General features: G+C 42.0%; 1 protein-coding gene across 1 annotated transcript in view; it reads right to left on the bottom strand.

The window, feature by feature from the left end:
* Positions 1-19,468, bottom strand: part of LOC134528825 (cell adhesion molecule Dscam2-like) — a 51,976-nt gene that overhangs the window by 2,884 nt on the left and 29,624 nt on the right. The window contains exons 9-13 of the mRNA XM_063362490.1: positions 16,601-16,762; positions 13,982-14,122; positions 9,595-9,750; positions 6,088-6,224; positions 5,045-5,210 (exon numbers count right to left, since the gene is read on the bottom strand). Coding sequence (XP_063218560.1) covers positions 5,045-5,210; positions 6,088-6,224; positions 9,595-9,750; positions 13,982-14,122; positions 16,601-16,762 — 762 coding nt within the window. The remainder of the gene's footprint in view (positions 1-5,044; positions 5,211-6,087; positions 6,225-9,594; positions 9,751-13,981; positions 14,123-16,600; positions 16,763-19,468) is intronic.

Here is a 19,468-nt window from a genome sequence, read left to right on the forward strand (position 1 = left end):
CTGGCTCAGAAAGCAACTACATTATTGCCGAAAGCGGATCACGATTGCTGCGGGTCGTTACTGCGACCTGTTGCGAAGATGCGCGCTGGACGAGAGCTGCCCTAAAAATCCCTGAAAAGGCGCCGGGAAGCTAACTTAAAATTAAGCCTGGTCGTCTGTTCCTCTGGAGGAGGGGATCGGGAAACCCGAAGTGCTCCGAAGGGCTCCGAAAGAAAAAACAAAGGGCTCCGGCGACCTATCGACTGAGTGTGAGGTCGACTGTTTCTCCTGGTGGGGATAGGATGGTCAGTAGTGCGCTCTCGCTCTCAGCTGGTTCGTCCTTTCGCCGATAGATGGTGTGGGCATGCGGATCGGAGTCTCGCAGAGACCATCGCGGCACTTGGTGGCGGCCATTTTGCAAGGGGGGGATTTTTGGCCTTGAAGTTGGTCATTGCCGCGGGTGGCCGATGACCGCTGTGGACCAGGACGAGGTGGGGGGTATGTCCGGTGAATGACCTGCCCTGGGAGAGTTCGCCGGCCAGACGTCGGGACGTGCGGCGGAGCTTGAAAAAAGGACACCAAAATGTGTTAGAGACCGCAAACTTCAGCACACCTCCGAGAAGGGGTGGAGGCGACCATGGGAAGCTTAGGGCGGCTACTTTCGTCACGCGTAGCGCTAAACTCGTGACGAAACGCGACGGCCAGTGGATACCGTTGCTGATGATAGCCCTGTAGTCGGCTAGACCCAGCAAATTTGGTGGGAAACGGCGGTGAGAGCACTATACTGCTCAACAAGCTAACCTGCCGGTACACTCGACCGAACAAGTTTGGATGGGGCGAAAGCAGCGGGCGAAAGAGGTAAATTAAAGTTATAAAAAAAATTTAAAATTTTGTAAAACTAAGAAAATAAAAAAAATTTGTGCCTAAAGTAGCACTGATTCGGCACAAAACTATTACTCAAACAAACTAAGCAAATAGAAATAAAACATGTTTTATTGTTATGGTCCTTACACTTTTTACAATAAACAGTGTGGCACATACAATATGGTCTTTAAAAAGAGGTAAATTAAAATATATATTTTTACAAATAAATATTTACCTAATACTCTAAAAAAATTTCTACTTAGTAAATTTCTTTTTATTGTATATAAATGCTTGCCTCTTTAAAATTAGGCATATTGTATTCATAGTTTCTCGCATCTGTGATATATCGTTTTTAGTTTCATATCCATATAAGTAAAGAATTACAAGGGCAAAATCGAATGCTTTGTTTACAAACTACATTAATGCAGAGTGGAATTTCCCTTTTCTTTACCATTTCAAATCTACTGGTTGGAGACCACCTTTCCTCCAATGGAAATTCATGATTGGTTGAAGACCCTCCCACCTCTCTAGGATCAGTATGGGTTTAAAGATGTGAGAACAGGATCATTTCGACGTTTCATTTATTAGTTTGACGAGTATAGTTGATAAAACGTCACATAGAAATTAACACTTATTGCTGCACAACGTTTCTTACAATCCATGTATCACATCTCGTGTATGATACACACCTACATACACACTGCTTCAATTATAAATACCCATTTTAATTTGTATGAGCTAACCCAATGAAAAATCACCATTTCGAAGCAAATGCAACCTGCCACAGAGCACATTCAACTGGTACAGGGTATGTTGAGAGGTGTTATTCAACTTAGGGATGAGCAGGCCAAGGGAATAGGTTTTTGTCCGTTGACAACATTCTAAAAAGGTTATTCATCATCATCTGCCACTCAGTAGTCTTTGAGTTATTGCACTTAACAGAAAAAAACATGGCTTTGTGATGTCACAGGTTAGGTATAGAGTTTTTATCCACATAATAAAATGTAGTTACCATTTTAACTGCATTGTATGGCATATTCTTTTTCCAGCGCAGATGGAAGTGACTATTTTCTCGATACATTAAAAAATGTGTAGCATTGATTAGCTCACCAGTATCTAATTCAAAAATCATATCATAAATTGTGTGAGCTACACCCTAGATTAGATAACACAATAGTTTGAGTGACAAAAATATCTGTATAACAAGCTAAATTGTAGCTCAAAATATTGCCTTCGTTTTGTTCACTGTTTATAAACTACGAAACAAAACTTAAGTCACAGGTGAACACAATTATATTTGAATATGTCCTGCTCAGTAAATCCTTAGATTTAACTCCTGCATAGTCTCTAAAAGTATTGTTTCAAAGAGCATCACATCTGGTTGAATGATTTTTCTGACTTGTTAGTTTTGCTGCCACAATTCCTTTTTCCATCATCTCATCAACAAGAACTCTGGTAAGTGGCTCTGTTGTTGAGGATAATGCACAGTCTGCATTCCTACATAAGGTGCTGCATCTTGGGTTTGTATCTATTACTGAGATCAAGTACTCCTAGCTGCAATGTTTTGAGGTACTTGTGGATGTGGTAAATGCTGTTTTTGCTGAAACTATCAATAATGTCATGAGATGGTCTTGGGGGTTGGACTGGTTATGCAAATGTGTTGGTTATGACATTCACAACACTGCTTATGACAGTATCAGTAATCGCAGCAGAAACATTAAAGATATTTGGGAAGATATGCATAGTCTCCCGTATCATCATTAAATTTGAAGGGTGCTTTTGATAGTACGTTTTACCTTTGTTTTACAAGCTTAGTAATTTTTGTTTTATAAATTTCTTCATTTTAAAAATGTAATTTTTTTCTTTATAAATTTTTGTACATTATTCTTGTTACAATACATTTAAAAAAAATTATTTCCGTGGTTTTCTAGTGTTATAGTTTTGTAAATTATTCTTGCTTGGTTATGTATAAAAATCCTTGTTGTTAATTTCTTACCCCAATTGGTCTTTTATTTTTAAATGCACACACTTTTTTTAATTGTATGTTTATTTATTTAACTCACATATTAATTGTTATTTAATAAATATCCTACAATACAAGGCTGTAAAGTTCTGAGAAATCTCTCACAGAGGGGTAAAGAGTAATATAAATATAATTTACACGATTCTTTTTCCCGACAGCAGCTATAGTTTCTGTGTTCATTTGGCATTGCATGTAAGAGTTTATTTTTAAGTGTTATTTTTCTCCTTCTGCTCCTATTTCTCCCTTTATTTGCACTTGTTCATTATTTTGACGCATATCTTGAACTCATATCTCATTTCTTCTCACCCCTTCATCATACTTCTCCAAATTTCCTTTTGTCATAAATGATGGGGCGAATAAATGCAAGTAATACAGCAAATGATAAAACCACTCTCCAGGCAGAACACATGTGCCAAACACAACAAAATCATTCCTAGTTGCCAAATCCCAAATCAAGCACAGTGAATAGCACATCCAGCTGACCACATGTGTAAAATCTCGACACTAGCACTTATGATAGAAAATCAAATATTGTGACTGGCACACTCTAGCTGGCCATACATTTTAAATAGTTGTCCATAGTTGTCCCTAGGACCCGAAACAAAATTAAGCATGGTGGGAAGCTACCAAGAAGTGGTGATAACTATCCTCAATTAAAAAAAAATACAAGTCGAACTATGTGGCCTATTAATAAATACCATATTTAACTCCTATTTTTCTACCTGTATCGATGGCAATGTGGTAAAAGGCCCCAGTTTTTTTCCCACATTCCTGAAGTCAAACCTATCATGGTTCATCTCCTCACTTTCTAGTTTTATTTTTTACTGAATGTTAAAGGAAATGAGACATTTAGGGTACAACAACACTTGTATAAAAGGGAATATAGATTTTTCACGCATACGATGGAGCGATATTAGCCATCTAGGAGCAAACAGAAATTAAGAGGGTGACAACACATATTTCTGAAAAAGTGCTGATGCGCTTTTACAATCGTGCCCTCTCATCTACAACTTTCAACCTATCACCACACAGCTACACAGCACCACCTTTCTCTATGTGTTGGAGGATAGAAACAGGGCCAACCACAGACATTTTGTGGCCCGGGACAGAGTTTGGGTTTGTGGGTCGGGACAGAGTTTGGGTTTGTGGGTCGGGACAGAGTTTGGGTTTGTGAGTCGGGACAGAGTTTGGATTTGTGGGTCAGGACAGAGTTTGGGTTTGTGGGTCGGGACAGAGTTTGGATTTGTGGGTCGGGACAGAGTTTGGATTTGTGGGTCGGGACAGAGTTTGGGTTTGTGGGTCGGGACAGAGTTTGGATTTGTGGGTCGGGACAGAGTTTGGGTTTGTGGGTCGGGACAGAGTTTGGGTTTGTGGGTCGGGACAGAGTTTGGGTTTGTGAGTCGGGACAGAGTTTGGATTTGTGGGTCAGGACAGAGTTTGGGTTTGTGGGTCGGGACAGAGTTTGGATTTGTGGGTCGGGACAGAGTTTGGATTTGTGGGTCGGGACAGAGTTTGGGTTTGTGGGTCGGGACAGAGTTTGGGTTTGTGGGTCGGGACAGAGTTTGGGTTTGTGGGTCGGGACAGTGTTTGAGTTTGTGGCCCCCTTCCAAAAAAAAAATAGTTTTTGTACTCCATCGTCCCAAATTTGCTATTTACACATTATTCACCTGAAAATGAAGAAGAGAAACATGGGGCCTGGTTTCTACCTATCTCTAGAGGACGATACCACCAGACCTGCATGTAGTTAGTTTAGAAAAACGTATTGGAATAATTATGGTTACTGTTTCAGGACAAAGAAAAAAAAAAGGTGATAACGTTTAAAAAAATTTTAACATCACTAACTTTAGTTATGAAAAAAAAATTTAAATCTGAGCAATTACAAATTTTCGTTTGACAGCCCTTAAAATTAAATTCTAGCATAACACAATAGTGTTCGTTTCATTTATTCAACACTTTGTCATCCCCTTGTTTTTTTATTTCACTTTAGATGTGGCCTCATTTACACGTGAGTATTTTGTGGCCCGGGGCAATCAGCCCCATCTGCCACCACCCCCCTCCCTTTTGGGCAGCCCTGGATAAAAGTAGGTATGGGGAATAAGCAGTGCCAAACGGTGGGTTTTTTTTTTACACAAAGCATGGATTTTTTTTCCTCCATCTTTCTGCTACTAATTTACTTACGCTGTAAAGACAGCCTTTCTTTCCTTGTGAGACCAGACATTGACAATGACGTGTTGCCAGATTCTGATAGTAGGTCGCCAGACACCGAACAATCCGTGCTATCTGAGTGTATGTATTTCCTCTTGTGATCCCATCTAAGCTTGTTTAAATCAATACTGGGATTTATCTGGAAAAAAAATCAATTCATGGTTTAAATTGTTCACTTAATTGTATGATAGAAATTCAAAAGAAATATCATAAAAAGCGAACATATATAAGAAAGTAAATTTAAAAAAAATTGTTATAAATATAGAGCCAAACCATCTAATAAAACAAAGAGTATATATTCTGACTACTTAATATATAAAATAAGTTTTTTGAGCAGAAATAAAAATTTGTGTGATTTTTATTGTTTCAATATGGAAGAAAAACATGGGGTTGTTTCTGTGAACGGTTAATTTGTTACTCTAATTAAATTTGATTAAATAAGTAAAACCCATTACAGCTATTAAAAATATGTTATTTCACATACTAGTTTATTCCTCTTATCGATTTTTAATTTTGAAATAAAAAAAATAATTTTGAGTTAACTTTTTATATTTAAATTTTTAACAGTGCCCGTTTAAACATATAGGTCAAAACGGAGATAAATATATGTACAATAAAATTGATAGTGAGCAAACAGGTTTCCCAGAACAAGCTTGGTCACTCATGTTGTCACTCTTAGTTATTTATTACTAGAAACGATTCATTTAACTGTTGATTAAAGAATTCTTTTTTAAAACGTTAATTCAAAAGTCATAGAAAAGGTCATGTCTTGAGAACACAAGCCATTTTACAAATTATATTTCTATAAACTATTTTGGTGAGTTTTATATATTCATTTAAATTTTTTGTAGATAAAAATAAATTATTTATTTTCATAAATAAATGAAAAAAATCTTATTTTGACATTGACGTGACAAACCTATGATTTACTGTGTTTTTGTAATATAGTAAAATATTAATTACATAGTAAATAAAACTATGCTTGTTTTATTTTAGCTGAAGGAAAAAAAACTTACACTTTTCAGTTGCATTGTTTCCATCGCAGCTAACCTCTGGTCATGGTAAACGAATGCTTGAATATGAGCTGGCGAAGATGTAGTTTCTTCCCCTTCTATGTGAAATGTGGCGTACGGAGATATGTCTTCAGCGAATTCTGCACAACAAAATAGAACACAAAGCTAATAAATCTCAGCTACTACTTTGGATCAGTTTGAATTGCGATGGGTTTGTGGAGCCGGAGAATGGTTTGGATCTCAAGCCATCGCTGGCATGGTTGAAGCTGACTTAGCGAGAGGATACCGCGGGGGTTTACCGTTCCCTTTCACAGTGTAGAGGCGAGAAGACAAAATAACACCCAGTCCTGAAGCAAGAAAGGGAATTTCCCACAAGTGGAGGGGCATCAACCTTCGGCTCAGTAGCCAGAACTGATCCCACGGCTCGGACTGTGAAGATACGGAAGATTGCTACTAATTACATTGCGAAAATTTTTCCTAGCCTAACTAAAACTGAGTGTATTTCTTTGGGAGGGGTCTGGGTTATGGAAGGCCATATCAGGATAAAAATAACAGGCCATATCAGGAGGCCTAATCATGCTGGGTTTCATCCATACAGAAAGGATAGGATGCATCATGTGCTTTTTTTGGGATTGGCCAGCCATGGCAGCGATTGATGCCATGACTAACTCTCCTATCTTAACTCTAGACTATAACTAGTTAAGTTGGGCCCAGGCAAAACCTGTATAGACACAGGGAAACCTCTGGGCACATTCATGCGGGGTTAAAAAGTGCACATATTAAGTAGGCAGGTTCAGTACAGGACGAGAAGGATAGTCCAGGAAGAAGAATTTGTCAGGGCAGTAAGATTCAACCATTCTGGGGTCGGGAACAGCATTGACTCGAGTTAAATGTAGGACACGGGTTCAAATCCCGGTGTTGCCATCCTGTCTAAAGTTCTTCATTGTCTCCCGAGGAAACTGTAGGGAAATTACTCGATTGTTCCTTGCCAAATCCCATAAGCGATTCCTTACCCAGTTCCTCTAAATTTTAGGTTATGTCGTGGTCTTCGGAAACCTTGTCAACAGAACATCGAGATCCATAAACGAATAACATAATAAAACAATCTAGCAGGCACATAATTTGAGAGTGAATCAAGTAGTTGATTGTGAGTGCCAAATTCAATGGGTGTCGTGGTCAGATTTAGAGTATTGGGTGGGCTGGATAAGAAGTTGGCAGTTGAAATTCAGAGCTAACTAGGAGAGCAGTGTGTAAAGAGACAAACTGCCAGACATGCTACGTTATTGAAGTAATTATGTTTATCCATTCTGGATGGACACTGACACTGGTTAGGTTTTCGGCTCTCACTAGTGCAACACCCTCCTGAAATTCATTGTGAGAGTATTTATTTTATTTATTGGACAGATACTTGCGACCTAATTGAGATAGTATTTTTAATTATCTTTGACTCTCTACAGGTATAACAAGGGTTTTGAACTAGGATCATCCGTAAATTTAATTTAATTTACTATAAAATAGTAAGTTAAAGTATTACTATTTTATGTTTACGTTTGGTTGGTACAACAAAATATAATGAATTATACCGCAGTTAACTTATCAAATCCTCGTTAGTAAAATAATTATATCCCAACGCAATTATTATTGAAACAACAATTTTAATTTTTAACATCATTGTATTCAGCCACTAGCAGAGCCATGTCCCTGGATGCGCTGTTATATGCTACTAATGTTATTTTTGCATTTAAAAGTTACAAATTATTTAATTAAAAAAATATGTTTCGAGATCATAGGAGGTTCCCATTTCATATAAATAATAAAAAAAACACAAAGTAATAACAGAACACTATATATTCTTGTACTTGAGACAGTTTTTTAACGCATATAGAACATAAACCAACGTGGCTACCACTGCAGCCAAAAACTTGTTTCTTTTGGTCGCACAGAGCAATGCAAACGTAAGACCTCAGCATTGCCGAGCTAATCCGTACGATTTTGTCTTCGTCTGCTTACCATTGTATAAACTCTGTTCCGTGCTATTGTAGAACGGCAGAGATTAGGGAAGTATACAGATGGAGCATACGATCCGATCCAGTAGGGCTGACGGGGGGGGGGGGGGGGGGGGGGGAGATAAAAAGGAGGAAGAGGGATTTCAGTGTACTACAGGTATCAATATAGTGGTGTTTATTTACAAATTTATCAACTGGAGGTTAAATTGGAGAAAAATGTCATTTTAAACGATTATATTTGTATTACAATGATTCGTTTTGGACTTTTAATATATATATATAAACATATTAACAAGTAATATTTTAATCTAATTTGCTTCCAAACAGCTTAACTACAGACGTTAATAAAAGCAGGCTAGAACAGATGATACAAATATATGCAAACGTCGGCCATAATGTTATGTGAAAATCAGAAAAAAAAAATGGGGCGAGGCTATGTCATGGACACGGCCATGTGTTGTATGTGAATACGTGTACATAACAGGTAATATTTTCTATACAAAATATAAAATACGATATTTTAATTATTTTATAATCATATTTGAACTCTAAAAAGTCGCGTATAGGCCGACATTATATATTTTTGATTATATATATTTTATTTTAACCCCATAGAGGTATTTTCACTGTAACTATTTAACACTAATGTTTTATATATTGCAATCGATACATTTTTACAAGAGCTCACGATTGAAACGTAAACGAATGTCGTAGCTTCTCTGAGTCAAAGGTTATACTAAATGTAAATCTCGAAATGCAGCAAAAAGACCTCAAAATGGCGGCGCTTCCCCCTCCACCGCGCGCGATGCGTCACAGTCCTCACTTAGCGTAACGAATTCTTTGGTCCTTTAGCTATCCAGCGGTGTAATTAAATTTTGGATGGAGATGCTAGACATGTAGCTGCAACACCAAACTGTATCCCCCAATTTTGTTATCATTCGTTTTTTTTGGATTGCCTCCCACTATGGAAGCAATTTTAAAGACGTATTCACGTCAAAACGGCCTCACGTTTGACGGCTGTACACCTGTCTTGATAGCTGAAGAGGGGGTGCTGTCATAACTTAGAAACACACAACTTAGAAACACATAACTTAGAATTTTCTAAGTTATGATTTTCTACGTTACGACGTTTCTAAGTTGTGTGGTTCTGCGTTGCGTGTTTCTACGTTACGTGTTTCTAAGTTATGACAGTTATAAGTTGTGTGTTTCTAAGTTGTGATCAGGGGCGCAACAACTAAATTTCCAAAGGGGGGGGGGCATATACCTTTTTATAAAGAATCATCGATCCCCCCTGTTGAAGTGGGGGGAGGGGGGATCCTCCCCCGGGAAAATTTGTATTTCAAGGTGGAAAATGGTGCTATTTAAGCATTTTTATTATCTAAAAATTGATTACACAGCACTATCTTTGCCCCCGTTTGCCCCCACTTCAAGGTTTCAGATGGAGGGCAAATGTTGTGGCGCCCCTGGTTGTGATAGTTCTGGGAGCGGGGCCTCAGTGCCGTACCTGGTATGTGCTCCACCGACTGCGAGCCGACCACCTTCTGCACCGAGGCGTAGTACTGCTCCTTGTGAGCCAGCCCCTGCTTGCTGGCCAGACTGTCCATGGCCGACTGCGTGTCCGAAGTGGACTGCGCGCAGCTCTCCTGCTCGGCCGCTGGACCTGCACGACCCGGCACACAGAGGAGGTCACGGCCCGAGCCACCTAGCTTGTCCTGCACGCACCAGGCACACAGAGGAGGTCACGGCCCGAGCCACCTAGCTTGTCCTGCACGCACCAGGCACACAGAGGAGGTCACGGCCCGAGCCACCTAGCTTGTCCAGCACGACCCGGCACACAGAGGAGGTCACGGCCCGAGCCACCTAGCTTGTCCAGCACGACCCGGCACACAGAGGAGGTCACGGCCCGAGCCACCTAGCTTGTCCTGCACGCACCAGGCACACAGAGGAGGTCACGGCCCGAGCCACCTAGCTTGTCCTGCACGACCCGGCACACAGAGGAGGTCACGGCCCGAGCCACCTAGCTTGTCCTGCACGACCCGGCACACAGAGGAGGTCACGGCCCGAGCCACCTAGCTGGTCCTGCACGACCCGGCACACAGAGGAGGTCACGGCCCGAGCCACCTAGCTTGTCCTGCACGACCCGGCACACAGAGGAGGTCACGGCCCGAGCCACCTAGCTGGTCCTGCACGACCCGGCACACAGAGGAGGTCACGGCCCGAGCCACCTAGCTGGTCCTGCACGACCCGGCACACAGAGGAGGTCACGGCCCGAGTCACCTAGCTGGTCCTGCACGCACCAGGCACACAGAGGAGGTCACGGCCCGAGCCACCTAGCTTGTCCTGCACGACCCGGCACACAGAGGAGGTCACGGCCCGAGCCACCTAGCTTGTCCTGCACGACCCAGCACACAGAGGAGGTCACGGCCCGAGCCACCTAGCTGGTCCTGCACGACCCGGCACACAGAGGAGGTCACGGCCCGAGCCACCTAGCTTGTCCTGCACGACCCGGCACACAGAGGAGGTCACGGCCCGAGCCACCTAGCTGGTCCTGCACGACCCGGCACACAGAGGAGGTCACGGCCCGAGCCACCTAGCTGGTCCTGCACGACCCGGCACACAGAGGAGGTCACGGCCCGAGCCACCTAGCTGGTCCTGCACGACCCGGCACACAGAGGAGGTCACGGCCCGAGCCACCTAGCTGGTCCTGCACGACCCGGCACACAGAGGAGGTCACGGCCCGAGTCACCTAGCTGGACCTGCACGCACCAGGCACACAGAGGAGGTCACGGCCCGAGCCACCTAGCTTGTCCTGCACGACCCGGCACACAGAGGAGGTCACGGCCCGAGCCACCTAGCTTGTCCTGCACGACCCGGCACACAGAGGAGGTCACGGCCCGAGCCACCTAGCTTGTCCTGCACGACCCGGCACACAGAGGAGGTCACGGCCCGAGTCACCTAGCTTGTCCTGCACGACCCGGCACACAGAGGAGGTCACGGCCCGAGCCACCTAGCTTGTCCTGCACGCACCAGGCACACAGAGGAGGTCACGGCCCGAGCCACCTAGCTTGTCCTGCACGACCCGGCACACAGAGGAGGTCACGGCCCGAGCCACCTAGCTTGTCCTGCACGACCCGGCACACAGAGGAGGTCACGGCCCGAGCCACCTAGCTGGTCCTGCACGACCCGGCACACAGAGGAGGTCACGGCCCGAGCCACCTAGCTTGTCCTGCACGACCCGGCACACAGAGGAGGTCACGGCCCGAGCCACCTAGCTTGTCCTGCACGACCCGGCACACAGAGGAGGTCACGGCCCGAGCCACCTAGCTGGTCCTGCACGACCCGGCACACAGAGGAGGTCACGGCCCGAGCCACCTAGCTTGTCCTGCACGACCCGGCACACAGAGGAGGTCACGGCCCGAGCCACCTAGCTTGTCCTGCACGACCCGGCACACAGAGGAGGTCACGGCCCGAGCCACCTAGCTTGTCCTGCACGACCCGGCACACAGAGGAGGTCACGGCCCGAGCCACCTAGCTTGTCCTGCACGACCAGGCACACAGAGGAGGTCACGGCCCGAGCCACCTAGCTTGTCCTGCACACACCAGGCACACAGAGGAGGTCACGGCCCGAGCCACCTAGCTTGTCCTGCACGACCCGGCACACAGAGGAGGTCACGGCCCGAGCCACCTAGCTGGTCCTGCACGACCCGGCACACAGAGGAGGTCACGGCCCGTGCCACCTAGCTTGTCCTGCACGCACCAGGCACACAGAGGAGGTCACGGCCCGAGCCACCTAGCTTGTGCTCCGGTCCCGCGGTCTTCCGTCCGCCTTCACGCTTTGGGAACTGGGTGCCACTGGTGCTGGTTTTGGGAACTGTTAAACTTGAGACAGTTTGAAGTAGCTTGGCTTCTGGGTTCTATTCCGTGTCCTTGGCAAATAATTCACCAACGTTTCGGTCGAAATTGCAGTCGCCGTCATCAGGGAGCAGTTACCGGCCATGTGGTTAGCATCGCTGACTTCCAATCTACTGAGGTTCTTACCAGTTGTCCTGCCTTTATATACTCTTGTCTGAGGGGAAGGTGCTTCCTGATTGGCTGCCGCTGTGGGCTAATCAGAGCCTTCCTTTCTTCTGGTTGGCTGGGCTGTTTTGCCAATCAGGGGCAGACAAATCGCCCCCTGATTGGCAAAACAGCCCAGCCCACCAGAAGAAAGGAAGGCTCTGATTAGCCCACAGCAGCAGCAGCCAATCAGGAAGGACAACTGGTAAGAACGATGGAGCGATATTAGTCATCTAGGAGCAAACAGAAATTAAGAGGGTGACAACACATATTTCTGAAAAAGTGCTGATGCGCTTTTACAATCGTGCCCTCTCATCTACAACTTTCAACCTATCACCACACAGCTACACAGCACCACCTTTCTCTATGTGTTGGAGGATAGAAACAGGGCCAACCACAGACATTTTGTGGCCCGGGACAGAGTTTGGGTTTGTGGGTCGGGACAGAGTTTGGGTTTGTGGGTCGGGACAGAGTTTGGGTTTGTGAGTCGGGACAGAGTTTGGATTTGTGGGTCAGGACAGAGTTTGGGTTTGTGGGTCGGGACAGAGTTTGGATTTGTGGGTCGGGACAGAGTTTGGATTTGTGGGTCGGGACAGAGTTTGGATTTGTGGGTCGGGACAGAGTTTGGATTTGTGGGTCGGGACAGAGTTTGGGTTTGTGGGTCGGGACAGAGTTTGGGTTTGTGGGTCGGGACAGAGTTTGGGTTTGTGAGTCGGGACAGAGTTTGGATTTGTGGGTCAGGACAGAGTTTGGGTTTGTGGGTCGGGACAGAGTTTGGATTTGTGGGTCGGGACAGAGTTTGGATTTGTGGGTCGGGACAGAGTTTGGGTTTGTGGGTCGGGACAGAGTTTGGGTTTGTGGGTCGGGACAGAGTTTGGGTTTGTGGGTCGGGACAGTGTTTGAGTTTGTGACAACTGGTAAGAACCTCAGTAGGTAACTGCTCCCTGATGATGGCGGCTGCAATTTCGACCGAAACGTTGGTGAATTATTCGCCAAGGACACGGCTACAACCCAGAAGCCAAGATACTTCAGACAATGGCCGTGAAAGCCTGCGAACATTATTGAGACAGTTTACTTGTCACACACTACACGTATTTATGGCAGGCCCGTCCAGAAGGGGTGCATTCTGCCCTCGGATCCTGGCCCCAGTTATGTTTTGGTGCAAAATTTACAAACAATGACTTAACGCAACAAATATTTTGGGCCTGCAGCACCGGCAGCTAAGCAGCAAACCGGAGCGGAAAACCCTTACTCTTGTAGTCATGGTAAAAGATTTCAATTGACACGGAAACCTATGAATCCACATGAACGTGAACGTGTAACTTTTGGTTCGCAATTTTGGATTAAGGTGGTGGACCCATCGTTTTTTCTTTGACCCATGCTTAGTTGAACCTGTGGACGGGTCCGGTTTTATTTTAATTATTGTGTGTGGCCACTTATTTCTCTCGATCATGACTTCGGTACTATTTTCAGTGATCATACATATTGTGCTTTTTTTTTCTCCTTGGCATTTAGTTCTGAGCATTTTCAATGATACTAAGCAGTTATAACGTTTTGTGCCAAATTTTTCCAAATAAAACTTAAGTTTGTCACAGCATTTTAATGTTATTTGTGATATTCAACACAAACTATAATTAAGAGATCGGAAAAAGCTGGAAGGATGCATGTAGATAGTAATTAATTAAAATGTAATTTTAAAGAGAGCAAACTCTGACTTTTTAAAAATGTATATTTTTATATTTATAATTTACCAATAGGCTTACTTAAAACACACAACTACAATTACATCAACTGTAGGCACTGACATAAGCTAGTGGAGTGTTGTGAAAGCTCACGTCTGTTGAAACATATGCAGAGCCCAGTCACCACAGCAGTCAGAATTGTCAGACATACGACAGTCGGTATGAAAATTCTCAAGTCGATGTAAAATGACTGTTCTCTTTCCGATGTCAAAACCACCCCTGGCTCAAAAGTACCTGGAAAAGAAAAGAAAAAAGAAACGTATTAAGGAAACTTACACTAAAATAATATGTATTTTTAGCATGTTTAATATCAAAAGTTTTATACATAGCAAAATTTTATATCTCATATTTATATATACATTTCTAAATTTAAAAATAAGCGTTATAAGTATATGTATTAGCGGAAAAATACTTGGTATTCCTATTTCGTTTCCTATTCCTGATGCGGAAATTATGATAGTAAGTGTTAAATAATAATTTCTTATCGATCAAATTTAACTGAAAATTAAGAACTATAAATATCAGAAAACGTTTTATTTCCTTATATAAATGCTAGATATAAATAAACATTATAATTTTCCCAACTGCAGAATTATTAAAACCACTTGTTCGTGATAGGACAAAAATAAGTTTTCTTTTCAAATCTCTTGCAACATCCTTTTGAAATTGTCTCAGTATACACGTTTGTGTGTTTCGTAATTTCTTAGGTGCTATTGTTATCAGACATTTGGCACAGTTCAGAAATTGCAGACAAGTTTTTAATTAAAATTATTTCTTTAATATAGATCTCTGCACGTTGTTTTGCTACTACAATGTCTGATAGCGACAAAATATACCAGTTTTCGAAATGTCACTTTTTGTTTCAGTATGATGAAATAATTATGGTCAACGTATACTTGACATTGATGACATGATCGGATGAGGGTTGAAATGATGTGATGGAGCTGCGACAGAATGCAATAATGGAGAAAACGAGAGTACTTCGAGAAAACTCAAAACCTTTCGACAACGTCCGCCATGTTTAAAGCTTGCAGATGGTCCAGATCTCACCTCAGAGGGAATCGAACCAGGAATACCTGGGTGAGAGGCGAAAAATCTGACTACACAAACGTATTCCTTAATTTCTGGGAGTAGAATTCGAAGAACTGTATTACATAAAATTTGAACGCAATTACCTAATGATACAGTTTTGCACCAGAATACAAACAAACAGTGAATATTTTTGTGATGTATAAATTTATTGCTGCCGGCATTGATGCAACGAGCTAGTAAGTTGCATGCTACAAATATACAAACGAAGAAATTTTTAAACTTTTGATAGAATTATTTAAAAAATAAACATATATTTACGAAGCGCAATTAATCGATATGATAACCTGAAAGTATATTTGGTGATAATGTCAAGTATAAAAATTTCAAGACACATTTCTAAATTTTAGCTTTAAAATATCTGAACCCAATGAATGTATTGAGGAAAATTAGAACTTCTAAGTGTGTTTTATGCAAGATGCTTGGGGACTGTTTGGCCAAACTTAAATGTGTTTTTAGGGAACATCGAGGCGATAAATATTTGTCAAAACACGTGGCCTCAAAAGCGATTTAACAAACGTGAGAAGAATCGCGAAATCCGAATTTGGCGCGCGTGCTAGCGCAATTGTTTGGCGGGGCGGACTGTCCACACGGCACGTGACAGGAGTACGTAGGAGAAGAACCAGCGAGGCTCTCCTTTGTACTGACGGGTTTCAACACGAGTGAAGCAGTGCACGAAGATAACAAACTGCAACAAACACAGGGTTTTCGTTTTGAATTGTCGAGTTGAAGTCTTTGGGGTCAAAATTTACGCTTTGCCTTTACGGGAGATGTTCAATCGACGTCCGCTGACCTCTATGCAAACACGACGACAAAAATGTCGTGTTTAGCCAGACCGTCTCAACATTACAGGCATGTTTCGCATCTGTCCAAACTTTGCTGCCATTCGTTTGCGCGATTCTTTGGCTGTGTTCACAGTTGTGACACAAACAAGGCTTGTGAGTGTCCTCAGAGGAGAATGTTCCATAAAGGTGAGAACTGGCAATCGTTGGAGCTGGAAGGAGTCGGCCAACAACAGGATCATCGCGGCATACCCAACGCCGGAGCATTGTTTTGACTTGGTCTAAACGTCTCATCGAAAGCGAGGCCATCAGAAAACGGATACATTCAACAATTGAGCTCGTGAAAACTGGGGAACGAACCCGCCGTGGCCTACAGTAAGGAAACAGACCTGCATTTGCCTGGGGTGACTTCGGGAAACCACGCGAAACATAGATCTGGGTCTTCCTTTTGCAATGGCGTCAGTTCGACTCTCTTTTCGTTCTAAAACAAATCCTTCTCTGTTTGGTTGTTGTATAAACCCGGAGAGCTGTGTGCTTAGAGAAAATGTGCTCAGCTAGCGACACTATGGAACAGAGAAATTAAATGAAAAATATTTATGCCTAGTAAAATGCTGGAATTAAACGAAATAAATACTCCAAAGAAGGTCATAAAATTATTTTATATCCGTAGGTAACAAGGATAAATTTAAACTGGCTTTCCTAATGTTTTTTTACTATATGTTGGTTGCTTGCACACTTCTCAATTCAAATACAATTAAAATATAAATGATTTAAAAGACAGTAATAACACCTGTTTACACATGATAAGTTGAAGAGACGAAACAATATTAATGACTGTTACCAGATATTATGTTTCCATTCCCAGCAACAGGAAGTGTGATTATTGTGTATTCAGCAACAGTCGAACCAGCTTTATTCTCTGCAGTAACTCTGATGTGGTATTTGGTCTCGGGCCACAGTCCCGTGATGGTATGAGTGTCCTTGAAGCCCATTCCGTTCTCAGCTGCGAACACAAACAAATTCCTATTTTCATATTAGTTTACGAAACTACACATTTAAACTGTTAATCACTTACTTAAAAATAATCCCAACATTTACGATATAGAATCATCATTATGTTCTTAGTAAAAACATTTCACGAAAAAAAAAAATGTAAGTTGTAACATTGAGCTGTACATGTAATTACATTTATTTTATTTGACTTCATATTTACCCTTGAAAATCACCACAACAACAAATTTTAATAGATCGCTCCAAAACCAAGTTATAAAATTCAAATCGCTTGAAACATTTAAATAGAAAAACAAAAAAAGTTAAATTACGATTCAAATAATAGTGCTTTAATAAAATGAATTGAAAACAAATGATTGAAACGGGGAAAAACGAAACGCACAAACAGTAGCACAAATCAAACTACCAAAATAAAACAAAACGATAGGTAACAATAGAAATAACAGACGACTTCACAACGTTTTGAACTTGAGATGTGTCCACGCCTTCGGATCACACAGTGCGTGCAGGAAGCAATCGCAGTCGTCTAAACCCACAGCTTCATTTGAGCTCAAAATTAATTCGGGTAAAACATATTTTTTTCGGCAGCATCGCGGACGTAGGTTGATTTAGCAAATCATACTTAGCGATTGAAGGGGAAACTTTGCTCAATGATAATTTAGGCGTGATTTGTTGACTGGTAGTGGTAAAATGATTTTGTGAAGAAAAAAACCCGTGATATATTAAAAATGTTTAGATCAATTTTAGAAGCGCAATTGTATTAAAAATCCCCTTTTTTAGGCCGGTTGTACAATGGCACGGAAATACAAAAACGGCAACCAATGGGATTGTATTTCAAGATACGAAAAAATTAATTTAATTTAAAGACCACAGCACAAGAACATTTTATATATAAATATAATAATAATAAACCAAAATGGGGTGTGGCTGTGTCATGGACTCGGCCGTGTGTTGTACGTGAATACGTGTACGTAACAGGTAATATTTTTCTATACAAAATTAAAAATACCCTATTTTAATTATGTTATAATCATGTTTGAACACTAAGAAGTCGCCTATAGACCGACATTATATATTTGATTATATATTTTTTTTGTAACACCATATATTCACTGTAACTATTTTACACTAATGTTTTATATATGCAGTCGATAGATTTTGACGAGAGCTGACGACTGAAACGTAAACGAACGTCGTGGCTTCTCCGAGTCAAAGGTTATACTAAATGGAAATCTCGAAACGCAGAAAAATGACCTCAAAATGGCGGCGCTTCCCCCTCCACCGCGCGCGATGCGTCACAGTCCTCACTGAGCGTAACGAATTCTTTGATCTTTTAGCTATCCAGTGGTGTAATTACATTTTGGATGGAGATGATAGATATGTAGCTGCAACACCAAACTGTATCCCCCGATTTTGTTATCAATCGTTTTTAGAATTGCCTCCCACTGTGGAAGCAATTTTAAAGACGTATTCACGTCAAAACGTCAAAACAGTTGACTGGATATGGTTGTACTTGAAAGAATTTTTTGATGTGAATTCATCTTGAAAATTGTTACCATAGTGGGAGGCAAATCAACAAACGAATGATAACAAATTCGGGGGATACAGTTTAATGTTTTAGCTACATATTTATTATCTCCATCAAAAATTTAATTACACCGCTGGATAGCTAAAGGACCAAAGAATTCGTTACGCTCAGTGAGGACTGTGGCGCATCGCGCGCGGTGGAGGGGGAAGCGCCGCCATTTTGAGGTCATTTTGCTGCGTTTCGAGATTTCCATTTAGTATAACTTTAGACTCGGAGAAGCTACGACGTTCTTTTAAGTTTCAACCGCCAGCTCTCGTCAAAAGCTATCAATTGCACATATAAAACATTAGTGTAAAATAGTTACAGTGAATACATATGGCGTTAAAATAAAAAAGGGGGTTGTCTGTAAAGTCGGTTTACAGACGATAATTTTACGTGATAACGTCATAAGAAAACATTGATGAAATATCACATACTTTTTAATTTTAAAATATTGTTTACAGTTTTTGCAAATTTAATTTAATTAATTTGTTTAAATATAATCACGAACAATTAGTTAAAAAAGCCCGCCTTAACCTGTTTGATATTATAGAAGAATTCTCTCGCACGGTGGTTGGCCGGTTCTTGCATGCTCGGCTCGGGCGTAACGTGACAATTTTTCGTACGTGCAGCCAGCGTTCATCGATTTATAAGACGTTGTCACGTCCAAAAAATATCGTATTTTATATTTTGTATAGAAAATATCACCTGTTGCGTACACACGGCCGTGCCCATGTTAACGTATATTAGGGACTGGAAAAATTCGCGGGTTCAATGACCTGCAGGGTGAACTCCATAGTTCTACATACACCCGGTCAAATGTCACCCACTCATTGGCTGCTGTCTTGTGAGACGTCCCAACGTAGCAGCCTGTGATTCGATAAAGCTTTGGTCGGGTGTTTCTCATTGGCCCAGAGTCGTACAGGTGAGTTGTGAGCCAATAGCAGAGGCAGCACTGAGGTATAACTATTTGTATTTTAGCCTATCGCGAAATGAATTGACGAATTTTTCCGGTCTCTACGTATTATTAGTAGAGACCGGAAAAATTCGCGGATTCATGTTACGACAGCCTAAAATTCATATAGTTGTAACTCAGTGCTGCCTCTGCTATTGGCTCACAACTCACCTGGT

The sequence above is a fragment of the Bacillus rossius genome, chromosome 2 (assembly GCF_032445375.1).
Source record: "Bacillus rossius redtenbacheri isolate Brsri chromosome 2, Brsri_v3, whole genome shotgun sequence".
Taxonomy (NCBI): Eukaryota; Metazoa; Arthropoda; class Insecta; order Phasmatodea; family Bacillidae; genus Bacillus; species Bacillus rossius.